Source organism: Hemitrygon akajei, chromosome 3, assembly GCF_048418815.1.
Source record: "Hemitrygon akajei chromosome 3, sHemAka1.3, whole genome shotgun sequence".
NCBI classification, from domain to species: domain Eukaryota; kingdom Metazoa; phylum Chordata; class Chondrichthyes; order Myliobatiformes; family Dasyatidae; genus Hemitrygon; species Hemitrygon akajei.
In genome coordinates this window covers 15686968-15708949 of record NC_133126.1, presented here as the reverse complement: position 1 = coordinate 15708949, position 21982 = coordinate 15686968, and the positions used below count along the sequence as shown (strand labels likewise).

The following is a 21982-nucleotide window of genomic DNA, read 5'->3' as shown; positions in this document are numbered from 1 at the left end:
GGAGGAATTTATGAGAAACCCGACTCTGGGGGCGCTAGAGGCGGCCACCAAATTAGACTTGGTAAATTTGGCGAAGGGGTTAAGCCTCACAGAGATGAGGTTGTCAATGAAAAAGCATGAGGTGTGAAGGGCCATAACTCAGTATTACATTGGGAAGAAGGTGTTTACAGCTGAGGTATTGGAAAATATCCCTGAAAAGGAACCAGCTAGTGGGACGGATCAGTTAGAGTTGGAGAAATTAAGGTGGGAACATGAACTTAAGGTAAAAGAGCTGGAAGCAGCTGAGAAAGAGAGGGAGCTGGAAGCAGCCGAGAAGCAAAGAAAGCATGAACTTCAGCTAAAGGAGCTGGATGCAGCTGAGAAGGAGAAGGAAAGAGCTGAGAAGGAGAAGGAAAGGGCCGAGAAGGAGAGGGAGGCAGAGAGAGAGAGAGAAAACATGCCTTGGAGATGGAGAAGTTAAGGCAAGAGCCACGAAGTCCGGGGTCGGACAGAGAGGAGCGGTTTGATGTTAGTCGGGCGTGAAGGCTGGTACCCCCGTTCGAGGAGACGGATGTTGATAGTTATTTCTTGCTTTTTGAAAAGGTGGCAGTGAATCAGAAGTGGCCCAAAGCACAGTGGGTGGCGTTGTTACAAAGTGTGTTAAGAGGGAAGGCACAGCGGGAATATGCGGCGTTGTCCACTGAAGGGGAAGAGAATTATGACCAAGTAAAGGCGGCCATTCTCCGGGGTTACGAACTAGTACCTGAAGCATATAGACAAAGGTTCAGAAATTTACGGAAAGGGTGGAATCAGACGTATAGATAGATAGATAGATAGATAGATAGATAGATAGATAGATAGATAGATAGATAGATAGATAGATAGATACTTTATTCATCCCCATGGGGAAATTCAACTTTTTTTTTTCCAATGTCCGATACACTTGTTGTAGCAAAACTAATTACATACAATACTTAACTCAGTAAAAAATATGATATGCATCTAAATCACTATCTCAAAAAGCATTAATAATAGCTTTTAAAAAGTTCTTAAGTCCTGGCGGTTGAGTTGTAAAGCCTAATGGCATTGGGGAGTATTGACCTCTTCATCCTGTCTGAGGAGCATTGCATCGATAGTAACCTGTCGCTGAAACTGCTTCTCTGTCTCTGGATGGTGCTATGTAGAGGATGTTCAGAGTTTTCCATAATTGACCGTAGCCTACTCAGCGCCCTTCGCTCAGCTACCGATGTTAAACTCTCCAGTACTTTGCCCACGACAGAGCCCGCCTTCCTTACCAGCTTATTAAGACGTGAGGCGTCCCTCTTCTTAATGCTTCCTCCCCAACACGCCACCACAAAGAAGAGGGCGCTCTCCACAACTGACCTATAGAACATCTTCAGCATCTCACTACAGACATTGAATGACGCCAACCTTCTAAGGAAGTACAGTCGACTCTGTGCCTTCCTGCACAAGGCATCTGTGTTGGCAGTCCAGTCTAGCTTCTCGTCTAACTGTACTCCCAGATACTTGTAGGTCTTAACCTGCTCCACACATTCTCCATTAATGATCACTGGCTCCATATGAGGCCTAGATCTCCTAAAGTCCACCACCATCTCCTTGGTCTTGGTGATATTGAGACGCAGGTAGTTTGAGTTGCACCATATCACAAAGTCCTGTATCAGTTTCCTATACTCCTCCTCCTGTCCATTCCTGACACACCCCACTATGGCCGTGTCATCAGTGAACTTCTGCACATGGCAGGACTCCGAGTTATATTGGAAGTCCGATGTGTACAGGGTGAACAGGACCGGAGAGAGTACGGTTCCCTGCGGCGCTCCTGTGCTGCTGACCACCGTGTCAGACCTACAGTCTCCCAACCGCACATACCGAGTATACCGAGTTTGCCCATGAGAAGGGGGTGCTCTTGGACCGTTGGTGCACCGCAGAAACAGTGGGCGAGGATCATGGGCGTCTCAGGGAGTTATTTTTGATTGAGGAATTTAAAGGTTGTGTTCCAGAGGAGATCCGGATGTATTTGAATGAGAAGCCGAATAAGTCCATCTCAGAATTTGCTAGGTTCGTAGATGAATATGCCCTAACCCACAAGACAAAGTTTTCCTCGAATAAAAGTACCCCGAGAGACCGTGGGAACAATCGAGAAAGTCCGCCAGCTGAGGCAGAGGTCCCACCGGGAGCTAGTGGTAAGGTTGAGGGGGAAAGGCCAGGAGGCCAGAGATTTCCGGGCTTGACCTGTTTTAATTGTGGGAAGAGCGGGCATGTTGCGTCTCGGTGCTTTGCTCCGAAGAAGGAGCCAGAAAAAGGGAAAGCAGCAGTCCCTATCGGGTGTGCAGTGGTAATCAGTAAATCAACAAGAGAGCCCCGGGTAGACAGAGTACGAGAAGGGTCTGAGATTTGTCTGTCACACGGAACCGTGTCTTTGAGGGAGGGGGACCCACCAATTCCCGTAAGAATCTGGAGAGATACAGGGGCTGAGCTATCGTTGATCCGCCGTAAGGTACTCAAAGGTAGTCAAAAAATGGGCATGATAGCGGTGGAGGGGATAAATAAAAGGATAGAAATGGTGTCCTTACATAAGGTCATTATGGATTGTGAGCTGGTGTATGGATCAGTTGAAATAGGGGTGCCATCAGAATTCCCGAGAACTGACGTGGACGTCCTTCTTGGGAACGATTTAGCCGGGGGTAAGGTTTGGTCAGCCATGACGATGACCTGCCGACCGGTGCATGTTGAGGCCCCGCCCCTAGCGTCCAAGAGCTATCCCGCGTGCGCGGTCACTCGCAGCCTGTCGAGAGCGGCAGCTGAGACCGAGAGCAGTTTAAATCTGGCCAGTTTTGATTTGGCCGAGACGTCTTTACCGACCCTGTACCACGAGGGTTTAGAGGGTGGTAAAACAAAGAGTAGTAAAGTGAAAGGGGGTAAGGGAGAGGAGATAGATCTGCCCTTAGTGAGGAGAAAGGTCTTAGAGGTAGGAAATAAAGATGAGAAACAGATAAAGCTGTTAAAAGATCCAGGGTTGGACACGGATGATCTGTCTGGTTTGGCAGAACTGTTTGACAAAGTTGAAGCTTCTAAAGGTGTTCCCGATAATGAGATGAGGGCAGTCCTAGATGAAAAGGATGCCATTACCTTGGAGAGGTCTGCTGGGTTGGCAGATGAGGTTGTTTCAGCCCGCAGGGTTGAGTTTACTCCGGAAGGGAGTTGCCCAGAGAGTAGCTGGGAGGAGCAAGGGAATTTGGAATTTGAAAAAGGTACGGGTATTGAAAGCCTGGAAGAGGTCAATGTCCCATTTGAGTGTGTCCAAGGTGGGGATGCACGTGGTCCTGAACCTAGTCACGGAGCTCAGAAAAAGTCTGAGGTATTTGATTCAGCTGGACGAGACAGCTGTCCTTTTGGGTCAGATAGACTGGGTTCAGTGAAGAAAGGGTTAACCTTGGTAAGAGGGGGAGGTGGAAGTTCCCCGGGGTCTGAGCTCGAAGGTGTGGTGAAACTTAAAGCAGAACTCGAAAATGGGAAGATAAATATGATTATTGAAGGAAACGGAAAATTTGTAGTTCCCAAATCGAATGAAGAAATTTTAAACCCTGCAGATTGCTTACAGATTAAGCCAGGACATGCCGGGGCCCCCCACCCTATTGTTATTCCAGAATGGGGTGTGACGAGGCAGAATCTGAAATGCTGCTTGAACAAAGAGTTCGAATTCAAAACTAATAGCCTGAAGGGTCCTGAAGAGAAAACTAGCAACTTGCGTAAAATTAAAGAATGGGGTGGAAATTCAGAAGATGGTTTAAGTTTGGGACACGGTGTTGATAAAATAACCCCTATGAACGAGGCGGGTGGGAGTTTACCTCGCTAAACTACCTGAGTTCCACCTGTAGGAACTCACCGGAAAAGAAACGACGGTTAATGAAGGGCGCCATTTTTAAATAGCCCAGCCGGTTGTACGGGATTTCAGCAAGGCATGTGAATAATAAAGACAAACCCCTTGGAAGCCTGCCTGGCTCCCCGTCAGGGATCACAACTCGTTAGATTTGTAAAAAAAAAAGAAAAATATCGGTGGTTATTAAGTTGAAGTCTGATGCTATAAGACTTTAGTAAGGTACAAAATGTTAAGCTAGTAAAGGAAGGGACACTGTAATCGTTAACTGTTTAGATGCTGAATTAAATGTATAACTGTATGGCTCTGTAGTTAAAAGAAAAGCTTTTGTATTGTGTTAGATTCTAAAATCCTGTAAGACTCTGTACCACTCCGTTTTAACCGCTGGTAAAAACGTTTTTTAAGAGGGGAGGTGTTATGATCCCAGCCCCCTCCTTCTTGAGAATCGCAAGATCGCTATTAATTCAGGTCTTGGACCCAGGAAATGAGAGAGAATCCTCCAGGTTTTGGAATGTGCCCTGCCCTCAGCAAGACAAAGCAACGGATTTGGCCATTGTTTCCTGGAGACACCTTTGTGGATTGCGATCCTATACTACGTGCCAGCTCTCAGGGCAACGTGGGCTGGGCTACGGAGAGAGATTGCATCATCCCAACCTGATTGACATCTGAGACCCTGTGAGTCCAGATAAAAAGAGGGGCTGTAGAGACGGCCCCTCAGACACACCAGAAGAGACGCTAGCGATCCCGTATAGCGGGCAGCCATTTGAAGGAAGCCACGTGTGTTCGGTACCCAGGCTTGGGAGCTGGTGGCTGATACCACAGAAACGAGTTTCTGTAATTAACAACGGGGAACAAACTCCCCCGACACATCGGATCGGCCTCATCCAAAGACCCGGGCAAGTTTCTCTTCTCACAAATCTCTCTCTCTCCAACCAGTGAAAACCCAGCGGTCCCCGAAGGCTAAAGCCTGCATGAACTTGAGAGACTTTTATATTTCCATCGGACAATCTTTTTACCCCTGGACAAAACGATAGAGCTACTTCTTATTGATGATTATTACTATACCCGCGCTTTAGATTGAGTATTGACGACGTATATTTTCTGAATGTTTGTATTAACCTTACTTTTGTGCCCCTTTATAAATAAAAACTTTTAAAAATAGTACCATCAGACTTCAACGGACCTCTCTATCTTTGCTGGTAAGTGACCCAGTTACGGGGTTCGTAACATACTTCAGTAGTATTTGAGTTGCACTGCCTTGTGCGTACCTTGGAAAAGGGAGTAAACTCCTACAGAAAATCCGGAGTGGAGTCCTAAGTGGAAGAATGGCTTACTACATCACCTGCTGGCAATTTCTGCAGCAGGGCTGGCACCAACTGCACTGGTTCTTCCTTTCTGTTGGACTCTGCCAGCAATGCAGAGAGGTGGTCTTGACATCAGAGCAGGCCAAGACCTCCATATCCCCTCACCCAGGCCCATGGCACTATGGAGAGGTCACTCCATCGATGTCATAAGATACTGGCGCAACATGAGAAGCGGCATTTACCGGTTATAAGCTCACCCGATTGGCGTAGGAAACGAGCGCCAGGGGCCACTTCTGACAGCGGGAGAGATCATTGCATCTCACCGGACAGCTACTGCCCACCTCTAGTTCATTCGACAAGCAAGCTGTGAGTCCGCACCGGGTGGAAGGATTAAAATTAAGACAACGCCAGCTCTTCACCTCTCAAGTTGGAGCATCCGGACCATGTGTCCCGAACTGACTGATGACCTCCAGCAGATCAACAATGCCCACAAAACGGCAGTCATTGACAGGGAGCTCACTGGGCCAAACATCAGCATTGCCTGCCTCCAGGAGAGCTGGTTGGCTGATAACAGTTCCATCAGAGGGTCCAATTACACCACCTTCTGGCAGGGTCTCCCTCATGAAGACCCAAGGCAGTATCGTGTAGATTTTGCAGTGAAGAACTCCATCATTACCACCATGGAACACCAACAGGTAGAACAGAAAATAGCCTTGCTCTTTGCTTATTGCTGCCTTGCAGCCCCATAAACTTCCTAAGCATCGATGCCTTAATGTGTTGTTCTTTACCACAGGCCAAAGACCAGCTCTACAAGGCTCTGGACGACACAATATCCAGAATCCCAACAGTGAAGCATCGTACCTGCTGGGAGGCTTCAGTGCTGGGTTTGGAGCTGACCACAAAGCATGGGCTTCTTGCCTTGACCGTCGTGGCATCAGCAAGATGAACGAGAGTAGGCAGAGAGTGCTGGAGCTATGCTGCCATCATGGACTGTGCATCAGCAACACGTATTTTCAGTGTAAGGAATGGCACAAGGTCTTCTGGAGACATCCATGGTTCCACCACTGGCATCAGCCCAACCTCATCATCACTAGGTGCAGGTACCTGAACAGTGTCCTTGGCACTCATAGTTACCACAGTGCAGACTCCGACACAGACCACTCACTTGTTTTGGGGCTAATGCCATAGAGGCTCCATCATTCCAAGATGAAGGGCCAATCTTGCATCAACACCTGCTGTACAGCAAACTCTGGCAGAGCACAGCAGTTCGCAGACGCCTTTGAAGCTGCAGTGAAGAACAATTCTGGTGACTCTACCTCTATTGACTCTAAGAAGTCACAATTTCATGATGCAATTTACAGCTCAGCCATGACAGCGCACAAGAACACAGACTGGTACGAAGCGCACTGGGAAGCAATGGAGCAGGTGACTGAGGCCAAGAGAAAAGCCCGGTTGGCCTACAAGCAAATCACCTACACGACACCCTCAGAGCTTCTGGAAACAAGGTGCAGCAAACTGCCCAATGTTGTGCAAACAACTGCTGGCTGAACTTGGGGAGCAAAATCCGATCAGCTGCCGACAGCAGGAACGCAAGAGGGATGTTTGACAGCATCAGATCAGCAACAGGCTATTCAGCCACCAAGACACTGAAGTCGAAAAATGGGGTAGTGTTCATGGACCAGAGCAAGCAGCTTGAATGTTGAGTAGGACACTACCTGGAGCTGTTTGCAACCTGGACCGTGGTGACCGATGCTGTGCTGGAGGCACTGGCCGACTCGCCAGTCATGGAAGAGCTTTATGTATTGCCATCTCTGGAGGGGCTCAGCAAAGCCATTGACTGTCTCGCCAGTGGGAAAGCCCCAGGGCAAGATGGAATTACCCATGAAGTCTCAACGAGCGGGAAGCCTGCCTTGCTGCATCATCTACGCGAGTTTCTGTGACTTTGCTGGGACGAAGGCAACATCCCCCAAGACGTGCGCGATGCCAACATTGTCACACTGTTGACCGTGGTCATTACACCAACTACCGTGGCATCTCTCTCCTCAATATTTTGGGGAAAGTGTCTGCCCACGTCATCTTGGCACAACTTCAGAGGCTTGTATCCAGAGTCTACCCAGAGTCCCAGTGCAGGTTCAGAGCAGGCAACTCTACAGTGGATGTGATCTTCTCACTGCGCCGGCTGCAGGAGAAATCCTGAGAGCAGCAGAAGCCACTATGCACAGCTTTTATTGATCTGACAAGGCGTTCGACCTCGTCAGCGGAAGCAGACTCTTCAAACACCTGCTAAAGGTTGGCTGCCACCACCACCCCGCCCCAAGACTGCACAGCATCATATCGTCTTTCCATGAGGACATGCACAGCACCATCTGCTTCAATGGAGCAACTTCTGATGCCTTTCCAGTGAGCAGCGGAGTGAAACAAGGTTGTGTCCTGGCACTGACCCCCTTTGGAATCTTCTTCATACTCCTTCACTGTGCTTTTGCAGACCGCACTGAAGGCACCTACCTTTGCACAAGAGCTGATGGCAAGCTGTTCAACATCGCTCGCTTGCACCCTAGGACCAAAGTTAGGACAGCCCTCATCTGCGAGATGATCCAGCATTGACGTCACACACTGAAGGCAGACTCCAACAACTGATTAACCACTTCGCCCATGCCTGCAAGGAGTTTGGGTGTTAACCATGAGTCTGGAGAAGACAAACATCATGGCCCAGGGCGCAGAATCTCCACCAAACATCACCATTGATGGCTGCTCTCTTGATGTAGTCGACTCCTTTGGGTAGACCAGCCCCAGCTCCCTGTCCCTCGAAGCAGAGGTGAACAGCAGGATTGCCAAAGCTGCACTGTCATGGCCAGATTGAACAAGAGAATGTGGAACAACAGACAGCTGACAAAGAAAACCAAGCTGCGGGTGCACCAGGCCTGTCTGCTCAGCACACTCCTCTACAACAGCGAGGCTTGGACGCCATCCATCAGCCAAGAGAAGAGACTAAACTCCTTCCACCTACGCTGCCTCAGGTGAATCTTGCACATCTGCTGGCAGGACAGAATCACCACCACAGAGGCTGTGCAACAGGCTGACACCTCTAGCATCCACGCACTACTCAACCACCGATGCCTCGGATGGTTGGGCCATGTCCAACAGGTGGACCGAGGACGTGCTGCATGGCGAGCCGAGTGAGGGTCACCGCCCACGAGGAAGACCATGCCTCCACTACAGGGATGTCTGCAAGTATGACATGAAGCTGGCAGCATTGACCTTAACACATGGGAGGAAACAGTTGAAGACCAGACAACAGGAGAGCCAGAGTCAAAAGTGGTGTACAGTGTGCTGAGATAGCAAGGATCACCATGCTCAACAACAAGAAGCCAGAGCTGCATCACCCAGAGTACCTTCCTCCTTCACCTGCAGCCGCTCTGAAAGAGACGGTCACTCTAGAGTGGGGCTGGACAGCCACTCCAGGAAGGGCAAGTAGCCCCGAGTCTACAACCCTAAGCACCATCAGAAAAATGCACAGCATCGTCTCTTGAGACGTACGAATGCCGATGGCAAATATTTGAGTAATATTGTAAATATATTGTTTGCTTAAGCATTCATGTTCATTTAAATAATTAGTTACAGGTTATATGTAAAAATACATGAATTGCATAAGTCATGACACTATCATATGATGTGTGCACCTCGCCTGAAAGAAAAGCAAGTTAGACTCTCATTTCGGACTCCTGTCTTTTCCCTTTAATTAGTTAAATGAATGATTTGGAATTACAAAACATAGCAACTCTTAAACAGGCACACGGATGATAGAAAAATGGAGGGCTATGTGGAAGGGAAGGGTTGGATTGATCTTGGGGTAGGTTTAAAGGTCAGCACAACACCATGGGCCAAATGTGCTGTATCACTTCATGTTTTATGTTCTAAAAGGAAATTTTAAATTGCAGAGAGAAAGAGCCCTGGAGTGAAACATATTTGTGATATGGTGGAAACCAAGATAGCTTAAATGAAACAAAAGCTGTTGCTGCCAACTTTGAGGAGGTGATGAATTCTTGTTAATCTGTCTGGAAGAGTATAAATAGTACAAATACGATCGACAGCAATAAAGAGAAAAATATAATGGTAAAATACAATGCTGGAGGCAGAGATGTAGAACATGGTAACTACTAGAAATCTAAAATAAATGAGAAGTTTGGAAATATTCAGCAGATCAGGCAGCATTTGTGAGAGAAATAAAAACATTGAGTTAATGTTATCAGAGCTGGCCAGTTCTGGAACAAACAGGAATGAATGCTTTGCTGTGTTTGTTGCATTCAATATCAGGGTCCTAGGGTTATGTTATTCCTTGACTGAAGATTGTCTGTCCAGGGAAGATAAAAAGATTTCCAAAATGGAAATTGGATGCACATCAATTTCTGTTTTGTTTTATTTCAGATTTCCAGCATCTGCAATTATTTCTTTTGACTTTCAATTTTCTGTATTTGCTGAACAATAGGATGTCAAAAATATTGTCTGTTTTTAATGTTTCCATATAGAACTAACAGCGTTAGTAAAAAAGGATTTTGCAGATGCTGAAAATCTTGCAGAACACACAAAACATGCTGCAGGAATTCAGCAGATCAGGTGATGGAGGGGGATGAACAGTTGCCATTTTGGGTCAAGACTCTTCATCGGTAAGGAACTTGAATTCTCTGCTTGGAAGTCCCATTTGCAACTTGTCATTTCAAGCTGCATTGCACTGTAGATTGTTTTGTGGTGCTTTGAAAATCATGTGTAGTAAATCCAAATTACTAGCTTGTTTGTATCCAAGGAGGAGGTTCCTGAAAAAGTTGAAAAATTAACCTTTGTATTTGCATAGAAATAGAGCAAATGTGTATACACTTAGCCAGCCTACCCTACATTCAGTCAGGACGGTGCTAAAATAGAGTGACGATCATGATGAATTTTATATAACTCAGTATGATAGTCATTCTAACAAAAAATACCACATTGAAAACCTTTTCTGCTTTTGGTCCTAAACACGAGATTCTGCAGATGCTGGATCCTGATGCAGAGTGTCAACCCAAAATGTTGACTCTACTCCTCACTATAGATGCTGCCTGGCCCACTGAGTTCCTCCAGCATTTTGTGTGTCTGTTGCATTTAACCATTTTCTCTTCAGACCGTAGCTGGAATTTTCTTGCATTTTTCATTATAACTCGAGCGTTTTACACCTCAGGTAAATCTATCTGCTGTCCTCTTCACCTCTGCAAACCAGCAATGGTTTTCCTTATCAACATAGTTAGTAGCAACACAACTCCTTTAGATAAATCCATTACTCAACTCTCAGTAACTTCTTACTATTAGGCCTTCTTTAAAAAAAACATTTCCTTATTTCCTTATCTACAAATGGTTATTTTAGAGTGCATCATTCTTTGGATGCTTGTTCCATTTGCTTTATTCTGCAGTTTATTTATCTCCACACATGCATAATCGTTCTGAAAACCCTGAACCAGACCATTTGTCCCTATTGTTTTCTGAGTCAGCACAACTTAGATGCTGCAACTGATGACAGCTGTTGCTGCCTGACCCTTTGAGTTTCTCCACCAGTTTGTTTTTTGATCCTTGCAAGTAAATCGTACTGCACAGGGTATTACCGAATGGTTTCCCACCCATATGTTAACCAGGCCTGAATCTGCTGAGCTTTCAGTTAACTATTCATTCACACGACTTTATAAGGCGTTAGTCAGACTGGAGCAGTATTGTGAGCAATTCTGGTCCCCGTATCTCAGACAGGATGTGCTGGCATTGGAGAGGGTTCAGAGGAGGTTCACGAGGAAAGTTAGGTTTTGTAACTTCAAAACATTAAACAAATTCAAAAGAAGTCACGGGAGTCAAAAATGTGGGTCAAACTTCGAGTTTACTTTAAGCAAGGCGCACACGCATCACGTGGCGATGTGATAACATATGCAATGAATATATTTTTACATATAACCCATAATTATTTAAATGAACACAAATGCTAAACCAAACAAGATTACTCAAATATTATTGAAATATTAAATGCACAACAAGACTGATCTTGGGAATGAAAGGGTTAACGTGTGAGGAGCGTTTGATGAGTTTGGGCCTGAACTTGGTGGAGTTTACAAGAATGATGGGGAGAATTTGAAACCTACTGAATATTGAAGGACACGGCCTCAAAATCGAAAAGTGTACTTTTAGAACAGAGATGAGGAGGAATATCTTTAGTCAGATGGTGGTGAATCTGAGGAATTCACTGCCACAGACGACTGAAAGCCAAGTCACTGGTTATATTTAAAGTGGAAGTTGATACGTTCTTGAATAGAAAGGGCATCAAAGTTTACAGGGAGAAGGCAAAGAATGGGGTTGTGGGGGATGGAGGAATATGTCAGTCATGATCAAATGGCAGAGCAGACTCGATGGGCTGAAAGGCCTAATTCTGATCCTCTCTAATGGTTTGAAGAAATAAGCATTTACTGACACTTGTATTTGCTGCCTGCTTGCTTGATCATTTCAGAGAGTAGTTAAATCATAAGACAAACTTGGAAAAATATTGCAGATTTCCTTTCTTGAAAGGTCTTAGTGAACCAAATGGGATTTTATGACATTGAGTCTGTTTTATTTTAATTATTTGGTGTTACCTGAACATCGACTGCTCCTCGGTAGAGATTGTTAAGAGCACCAAATTTCTTGGTGGAGAATCTCACCTGGTCCCTCAACACCAGCTCCATAGCAAAGAAAGCCCAGCAGCGTCTCTACTTTCTGCAAAGGCTGTGGAAAGTCTATCTCCCATCACCCATCCTCATCACATTCTACCGGGGTTGTACTGAGAGCTGCATCACTGCCTGGTTCGGAAATTGCGCCATCTCGGATCACAAGACCCTGCAGCCGATAGTGAGGTCAGCTGAGAAGATCATCAGGGTCTCTCTTCCCGCCATCACAGACATTTACACTACACGCTGCATCCACAAAGGAAACAGCATTATGAAGGACCCCATGCACCCCTCATACAATCTCTTCTTGGGAAAAGGCTCCGACGCATTCGGGCTCTCACGAACAGACTATGTAACAGTTTCTTCCCCAAAGCTATCAGACTCCTCAATACCCGAAGCCTGGACTGACACCTTGCCCTACTGTCCTGTTTATTATTTATTGTAATGGCTGCACTGTTTTTGTGCACTTTATGTAGTCCTGTGTAGGTCTGTAGTCTAGTGTAGCTTTCTCTGTGTTGTTTTATTTCTTACGTAGTTCAGTCTAGTTTTTTGTACTGTGTCATGTAACACCATGGTCCTGAAAAACATTGTCTTATTTTTACTATGTACTGTACCAGCAGTTATGGTCGAAATGACAATAAAAGTGACTTGACTTGACTTGACTTAAATTCTCCCATTGCAGTGGTGATCTCCAGATCTAGAGATCTAAATACTAGTCCAGTTATGTCCACCTGTCACCTACCAGCCTAGAGTAGAAATGTCAAATACGAGAGGACATGTATTTAAGATGAGAGAGGGAACATTCAAAGGTGATGTGCTTTTTTACATCGGGGAGCGGTGGGTGCCTACTGGAACCTTGCTGCCAAGGATGGTGGTAGAAGCAAATACAGGCCAGATGAAGGGTCTCGGCTCAAAATGTCGACTGTTAATTCCTCTCCATAGATGTTGCCTGACCTGCTGAGCTCCTCCAGCATTACAGCAGCTACAATAATGGCATTTAATAAGCTTTTAGATTGCCTCATATATGAGCAGGAAATGGAGGGATATGAATCATGTGCAGGCAGGAAAGATTTAGTTTAATTTGTTATCACATTTGGCGCAGACATTGTGAGCCTGTCCCTGTGCTGTGACATTTTATGTTCAATCACCTCCCATACTCCGCTCTCCCTCTCACTTCCATCTGCCCATCATCCCCACCCCATTTCGACATCACCCACCAGCCCCAATCCCATCCTCTACATACTACTAATATTCCAGAAATAATTTCTCTTCTTTCTCAATCCTGATGCAGAGTCTTGAACCACAGCAGTGACTTAAGGTAAGACCATAAGATATAGGAGCAGAATTAGGCTATTTGGCCATCAAATCTGCTCCACCATTTCACCATGGCTGATCTATTTTCACTCGCAGCCCCAATCTCCTGCCTTCTCCCCATATCCCTTCATGCCCTGACTAATAAAGAATCTATTAATCTTTGCCTTGAACGTACCCAATGACTTTTCCTCCATGGCTGCCTGCAGCAACAAACTCCACAGATTCACCTCTTACACCTTTTGCCTACACCGATGCTACCAGATCGAGATTTCTGTTTTTACTGTTTACCCTCTAGAACAGTAAACTGGATCATTATTAACTGGGCATTCCCAGACCAACATGGCAGCTTGGTTGCACCTGCAGTCCGTGCTAGTACTGCACAGCTCCAATGCCTGGGCTTGAACCCACTACCATCTGCACACATCAGTGATCACATATTTTCTCCGACATCCTGGAGTCATGCGTAACTACTGATTGGCCACTGAAAACTGACCCTTCAGTAGGTGGATACCAAAGAATCAGGGGTGAAGTGAGAAAGAGCCTGCAAGAAAATTAATCTCAATGCAGAATATGGTTCCACACATTCTATATGATATGTAGCTTGATAATAAGTTTACTTTTACATTGGCTTTGATGGACACTTGAAAGGATTTGTTCACAGAAAAATTAATCAGGGGATGGAGTAATTGGATTGAGAGCACCATGGATCTATTTATTTATTTAGACCTATATCATGGTAAGTAAGATAGTATTGGGTTTGCTGACTGCAAAGGTTCTAAATTCATACAAAGGTCTTAAGTCCTATTGGATATAAATAGCCACGAGTACTCTCACTAAAAGGAGATTATACTGTAACTAACCAAACTTCAAAGACTAGTTTACTTCCCTATGTATTTTCCACTGCGAGTTTTAGCCGCCATTTGATGCATTGATCATGTGGATCGGCAGAGGCTTTTCCCCAGGGCTGAAATGGCTAACACGAGAGGGCATCGTTTTAAGGCGTTTGGAAGTAAGTACAAAGGAGATGTCGGAGGTAAGTTTTTCACACAGGGAGTGGTGGGTGTGTGGAATGCACTGCCAGCGACAGTGGTAGAGGTGGATACAATAACATCTTTTAAGTACACGGAGCTTCGAAAAATAGAGGGCTATTGGGTAGGGAAATTTTAGGCAGTTTCTAGAGTAGGTTATATGGTTGGCACAACATTGTGGGTCAAAGGGCCTGTAATGTGCTGTAGATTTCTATGTTTCTTTGCCAACACCCACTACTCTAGTGGTGGGTCCCTCTTCCTTACCAAAGATAAGACATTTCCAGCTAACAAAGTAGCTTAAAACACAGCTCATTTATTTACAATGATACACGTTTGAATCCACACATTCTTAAAACACGTTTAAAACTCAGGCGATTTCCATCTTAAACACTTATTTCCCAATTACAAATCATTTTTAAAACACGAAGCATTTTTTACACTCAAAGGATTTCCACAACACAGGTAAGGTTCTTATAAACTAAAAAGACATACCATGATGTGGACGAGGAATGGATTCTATTCATCTGGTCTTCCTATCATTCTTCTTAATGTTCTTCAACCCCTCTTAATAAGCCTGATCTGCCTCTACAATTATACCCTTTTTCTACCACTTGGGTGTCTTCACATGCGTATGATATTTCCTCAGATGTTCTTTCACCACAAACAGTCTAAAAGCATTTTGGAAACAGTTCTTCAGCTACTTACCATTAATGCTGTAGAGCTGTGAAGCTAACTTTCTCGAGCACATAAAACCTTCCAACTGTAAACACATCACAGTTATTGATGTGTTAAATAATATTATTCATCAGTTCTGCAAGCTTCCTTGAACCAAAGAACTTAGGAGTCAGCTTGTCTATTTGAAACAACCTGAAGTAAACAAGCCATTGTCTTATACTGCATCTTAAGCAGTAATAAAGCAGGTGTAGTGAGTAGAACCTTACTTCAGACAGAATGCCTACTATCCACAAAGCTTGTTCGCAAAGCTGGTCTTTAAACAATACTTGTTTTAACCTCAAGGTGATTAGTACTTTCCATTTACATTTCAAGAACTGAAGACTGACTTCTCTTTACAACCAGAAGCCAAACAACTGTTAGTTGAAAGTCTGCTTCCATCAGTTTGTGATCTTACAAGTGGCAGCTGCTGTGTTTAGAAAGCAAGATTAGCAAACAGCCATGAAAGGGAAAGTTGCCTGTTGGCCAAGAAGTGACTATCCTTGACAATGGTAACAAGCCCAATGTGCCTGCACGGCCCAATTACACCAACGTGACTAATTACCCTACTACCTCGTATGCCTTTGCAATGTGGGAGGAAAACCGGAGCACTCGGAGGAAACTCATTGAGCCACAGGGAGAATGTACAAACTCCTTACAGACAGCGGTAGGAAATGAACCTGGGTCACTGGCGCTCTAGAGTGAGATGAAACGTGTTGTACAACCTTACCCTGTTTTAGTAAATTTGAAAAGGTTTTGACTCTGAATAAACCAGCTTGCTGCTTCATAGTTATTTCGCATACTGTAACGTTCAATTAATAATGACAGTGACCTCTGATTCAGCAACTCTCATTCAGATGAGAGTTAATATAAGCAAGTATCCTGCCAGCAAGGCCGTATGCACCCAGTATCACCGAGCAGATGTTGGAAACCCAAAATATTTTTTAAAAAGTCGGCAAGCTCTGTAAACACTAACCAGGTAAGACAGCATCTGTGGAAAAGAAAAAGAGAATTAAAGTTACAGACCTTTCATCAGAAAAGGTCTTCAACCCAAAACCTGAATTCTTTTTCTCTCTCCACAGGTGCTGCTGGTAAAAATGTTGATTGGAGTTACTTTATGTGATAAAGGGTTAAATCAAAATGCCTTTGAATTTAGCCTCCATGTCAGATCATCTGCTAGTGAAATGTGTACATTATCCAATTCTCCTAAATATAGTCAATCCCTGACCAATCATCTCCTTTCCACTCAATCAACTCTTTACACCTCAAAGACTCAAATCCTAATTGATTTCATTTTGTTGAATGATAATAATAGTAAACTTTTCAGTTACACTAACTTTAGTTGATTTTCCACTCTGGAACTTCTTCAATATTCAGCTGCTAAACTGCTTCAGAACCCAATGTTTTCCCTCTCTATCCCTATCTCTCAATCTCCCACATTTCTGCTTCACTCCTGCTTCCTCATCACACCCGTGCATGTCACCGACCTTGGCGCAGTGAAGAACCCAATATTGTTCATTTCTGTGCTGAAGCCAACAGAATTCTCTTGGCCATAACCGAGGAGTGTCCCAGTGAGACCAGGATAAGGAGAAACCACTTAAGAGAAGCTATTATCAAGCATAGCATAAGAGATTCTGCAGACGCTGGAAATCCAGAGTAACACACGCAAAATACCGAGGGAGCTCAGGCCGAGATGCCGAGATGTATTCCCCTCCATAGATGCTGCCTGACTTGCTGAGTTCCACCAGCATTTTGTGTGTTGCTCTCTGTTTAAGATAATGCGTTGTGGTTTACAACTCCAGAATGTATGCCAATGAAACAGAAAGAATTGGTAAACTAATTGGAAAGCACACTAAGTCGTTTCCTCCCTGCTGAAGAACGCGATTGTCCTCAGATAATCAAGCCCTCCCGTGACTCAAGCAATTTACCTAGCCCAGGGTTGATCCCTGCACAGAGAAGAGTTGGCCGAGCGGGCGAACTACTTTGAACTTTGACTGCGCTCCGCCATAGCTGTCAGGTTCAAATAACCTGTGACCGCTCGCCATCAAATGCCAACTCCGTTTGCTCTTGAGAAGGCAGTGGAGAGTTTGCCTCGAGATAAGTAGAAAGCCGTGAGATCTCCGAGTAGTATTAAGTCCGTGAGAAAGATAAGGGAGGTGGTTGGTGAAAATGGCAAACACGCTCCTAGTTATATGAAGCGGCCAAGCCACTATCCCTGTATCATATGATTTGATGAACATAACATTCCAATCATCTATATAAAATGAGAGTAAACTGGAAGAATTATATGAACATAAATAGTTGACCCCATACTTAGACCCGAATTCTGCAGTGCAGGTTAAAGGGGATTGCAATAGACCTTGCGCCTATCTATCCTGCATATCAAATTAGATAACACAGTAGAACTGTATATCCATAGCTATGTAAAAGTGACTTATATCATGCAAAAAGTAGAAGAAAACGATATTTGATTTCCCTAACTTTTAGGTAATAGTACATCCTCGTTTGCAACATACGAGATAAGGCATTTCTTTTCAAAATACTTAACTGAAAATGCTACACGTCTTATTGATATAATCAAATTATTCTAGAAACCACCATACAGCTATTTGTAAAATGCAAGAGAAATATAGAATCCTTCGGGAAGTGTAAGTAACAGTTTGTTACATCAGAAACCCGCAGCAGGCAGAAGAGACACCAAAATAATTTAGATGCCCCTTTAACCAGTGCCCATGTGCACCAACCCGTTACCGTGATATTGATCCTCTGTAGGTATCGACTATTTCCTTCTTCCAAATAAGCCCTGCTTACTACATTCCAAATAACAAGGACTGCTTCATAAACTCAGTGGAGCCATTGCCACCAAGATTTATAAACAGAGATAGGTACTGACCAGAGCGATTAACTCTGTCATTGACAACCAAATGATAATCAAGTTTATTTTCTTTGAATCGAATTGAATGCCATCGCACAATGACGATTCGTTCTGAAAACAGCATTGGATGAATATGTTCGAAGAATAATTTATGAACAATCCACTCACACGAACTTGATTAAAAAAAAAGGGAAAAGTATATTTTACTCTCGAGCTAATTAAAAGTATTTAATAAGTTCAAAGCAGAAATAAAGTTAACGTTAATTGACTTATATATAAATCATCACCGAATATTTCACTGGCTGAAATCATCCATTTGCAAAATGAATTATTTTAAAATAATAAATAATAATTTATCATTAACATAATTATTAGCAGAAAAATAGATATTAAAAAGCAATCGAATGTAAAAAGGCCAAATTCTCACACATCTTTAAACTTGCCAGATTAGAGAAACATATGATGAAGTTCTAAGGTTCAATAAATATAAGCTTTAAAAAATCTTGAACTATTCTTTCTGCTAGAGAAAAACAAGAAGTAATGATTAATGTTAATTGTGGCAAATAGACTGAAGATAATAACTCACATTCACGTTGTACTTTCCTCTGGGAAGGAACCCCAGTTACTCAGCACCAAACCTATCTGAGCACCTGTCAGCATCGATTGCACTAGACGTCACTCCCCTTCGAGCCATAAAAGGATAAAAAGGGGCGTTGCGCAGACAACCAATCGAAATAGAGGAAAAGCGGCTGATTGACAGGTATAGACACTAATTGACCGGTTCGGAAAAACCACTATGATGAGAGGGAGAAGCAGAGCCCAGAATGAAATTTCAAACTAATTCTTTCCCCACTTATATGAATCAATATAGTTTTAGGTACCCTTTATTTTGAAATATTAAAACATTATTTATGGCAACCGTAAAGAGATTGTAATGTAAATTCTTCCTTTTTTAAGATGAATTACTGAGACAACTTAAATTCCCAAGTATGTTTTATAATGATATCCTTCCCTTAGTGTTGTAGTTTGTCTTGGTGTGGGTAGTAAGAGCTGATTGTTGCCCTCCTACTCCCCCCCATTTCCGGGCTGTTGGCGTGCCCCAACTGACTTCCGCTCGGGGTGCCCTCGCACCGCAGTCGCATCATGTTCGCCCGATCGCGGTGGCTGCCCCGGAGCTTCAGCCGCTTGGCCGCGGCCCTGCAGGTGAGCGAGTCGGAGGGCAGCAAAACGTCGACACGGATATGGGGGCGGGCGTAAGAAGATGGGGGCTCTCACCCTCACAGGGGTCTCCTGTTTGACAGGGAGATAGGCCCAAAGCCTTGCTCAAGGACAGACATTGGGAGCGGGCAGTGTCTCTTTCGACCGGCTCCACACCCGCCGGTGAGATATTATTCACGGTAGCCCGAAGCCCCGCACCCTTCCGAATCTCTTCCCCTTCCATCATGTTGTAAGACTCCTTCTTTATATCCTCCAAGCCTAACTTGCTCTTTGCCCCTTGATCCTGGGTTCAAGAGCTTGGACTTGTAATGAACTCAAAGGACGCAAATAAAGTCTTGAAGGGAAGAACAAAGGTGGGGTTTACTTCATCATATGGAAGGCTAACCTTGCCATCGAAGCAATCAATATCTTCATTCACTTATTATCATCTATTGTCTTTCATATTTCCTGTGAATTCCTACGTAAGTTAGTAGATTAGGCTGTCATAATGTCTTTGGCATGTGTAAGGAAACCAGAACACCATCGTGACCACAGAAAAATCATGCAGGCTCCAAATAGCATTGGACGTTATATTCAGTTTTACATTATTATATACATCATGGTAAAATGAAATTTCTTGCTTGTATAACGCCATATATTCATCATTATTATCGTCATCGTTATGTCCCGTGTTGGTGATCTTAGTGACCAGGACTGTTCTGGACAAATTCTTCTATGGAAGTGGTTTGCCATTGCCTCCTTCTGGGCAGTGTCTGACCCCAGCCAGTATCAATACTCTTCAGATTGTCATCAGTGGTCGCATAACCAACATTTGTGATCTGCACCAGCTGCTCATATGAGCATCCACTACCTGCTCCCATGGCTTTACATGGCCCTGATCCGTTTGTGGGGTGGGGGTGCTTGGTGTGGCAAAGCAGGTGCTACACCTTGCCCAAGGGTGAACTGCAGGCTAGTGGAGGGAAGCAGTGCCTTTGGTGGAGACATATCTCCTCCCTACCACCCAAAATAAAATAGTGCACATAGTAATTAATACAACGACTTGTACAAAGCAATGGATAGGAGCATAAATCTGAAGTAGTGCAAAAATAAAGGCTAAAGTGACAGGGAAGTGATAGATGTCATGTTTGAACTTGGGTCACTGATGCACCGAGGCAGCAGTGCCACTGTACTGATTCTACCTGCATAATTTGCATTGAAATAGTTAACTTAAACTAAAACCAATTTTCTTTTCCATGAGGTTCCTTAAGGTTGTTGCCTGGGGAGGGAATGGGGATAAGCTCCCACTACCTATTAAATGCTCCTAAAGGTGTGTGTCTCAAATGGTCTTTGACAACCAATTCCAGATCCTAGCCTTCACGTGTAGCTTAGCTACTAAACCCGGTGGAAAATTTTCTACTGGCGGGAGAAGCGGCAAAGGCAGCTTACTGGCACCTTAAAACCAGTCACTTTGGGCAGATAGGGTTCATCAGCCGTAGATGGCAGCTCATCCAAGAGAAGAAAAAACTGATCTCAAACCTCTGCTGCCTCGCAGCTACCCACTCACGGGGAAGGCTTCAGAGTAAATCTTGAGGGAGATTCCAGAGCTGGAGTCCCTAATGCATCCCTTGACTGGCAACTCCTTTGATGTCACTGGTGCTAAACTGCACTGGTTTCTGCCATACCTTTGGATTTGTCAGTTGCACGAAGAGGGGGAGGCTGCAGCATGGGCAGCAGCTTGCTCTCCATATTGTACTGTCCTGGCTGATGTACTAGCTTGCGTATTGTGTAGACAGCTAGGATACGGTATCTATGGTTTACCCCAGCCAATGGAGGGCCTCATTTCTGCTGGATTTGTAGAAGAGTTTATATTAATTTATTTTTGTTCTTGTGCTGCAAATATATTGAGAATGATATGATGGCTTCTGGGGCTTCTGCTTGTGTTTGTCTCTTTGTCCATGAGCATCTGTCCGCTTGACAATTGACATTGGTGGTGATCACTTTGTGGGATAAACTAACTTGTAATTAGAAACCTTTATGACTGCATATTGAATTCTAGAGGTTTATGAAGTTCTTTATTTTTTTTTGTGAGTATACATGAATAGCAAAAACGTAAGATCTATAAGCTATAATACCCTTAAGTAAAAAATGAAAAGATGGTGTTTTTCTAATTCACGTTGGCAGTGTAAGCTATGATGAGGATACTGAAGTGCTGCACAGACATGAAGATACACTGGCTAAGCAGATAAAGACAAGACAGATGGGATCTTATGGAAAATTACACAATCTACTGATTCACCGAATTTGTGTACTTAATAGAGGGACTATGAAGAATTTCCAAAAAATCTTCAGTTTATTCAGTTTCTTTACTCTAAAGGCAATGTAGAAGTTCTTTCTTTACACACAGAGTACCATCTGCCAGGACATGAGGTAATTAGCCTTGTTCCAACTTGCAGTATCCACTGTTTTCTGAATTGCATACCTCAGAGACTTTCATTGCATAGGTTGATCCTAATCTTTAAATGGCTTCAGATTCTCATATTGCTCCCAGGTTCGGTAAAGAATTAAATCCTGATTCCAGGACCCATCTGTATCAAATTCCTTCTGTTCTTCTCTGATAAGACCGTTTCACGTGACAGTTCAGTCTAAATCCAATGCATTTAGGGTCTCTGTTTTATAGCAGCTGGATGTTTGGTTGACATTCCGTGTGTAGCATCATTGTTATTGGTACTTGAATTGGTGGTGTACAGAGGATTGTGGAATTGCTCCTGACTCTTCCTGAGGGTCCAGTGGTGTCAATCCTCATTACTAGTTGTCTCTCTGTCTTGGTTTAGCCTCCATTAATTTTAGCTACCATGGAAGTGGCTAACTCCATGATTCCTCAGTGCTTCTGAGATCTCACGTGCCAATGGAGAAGTCTGAAATGGACCCCTTATTTCTTATCTCACAGCAGCCAGCTGGGCATACTATCTCAC

General features: G+C 44.1%; 2 protein-coding genes across 3 annotated transcripts in view; one reads left to right on the top strand and one right to left on the bottom strand.

Annotated features, from left to right (window-relative positions):
• The window catches only part of prox2 (prospero homeobox 2), a 79924-nt gene extending 61458 nt beyond the window's left edge, over nucleotides 1-18466 (bottom strand). The window contains exon 1 of one of the 2 annotated variants that reach the window (XM_073039241.1): nucleotides 18400-18466. The gene's annotated coding sequence lies outside the window, so the exon portion shown is untranslated. The remainder of the gene's footprint in view (nucleotides 1-18399) is intronic. The other variant, XM_073039243.1, reaches the window with a different exon arrangement.
• A 435-nt stretch (nucleotides 18467-18901) lies between these two features.
• Nucleotides 18902-21982, top strand: part of dlst (dihydrolipoamide S-succinyltransferase) — a 50965-nt gene continuing 47884 nt past the window's right edge. The window contains exon 1 of the mRNA XM_073039238.1: nucleotides 18902-19016. Within this exon, the coding sequence (XP_072895339.1) occupies nucleotides 18957-19016 (60 nt within the window). The 5' untranslated portion in view covers nucleotides 18902-18956. The remainder of the gene's footprint in view (nucleotides 19017-21982) is intronic.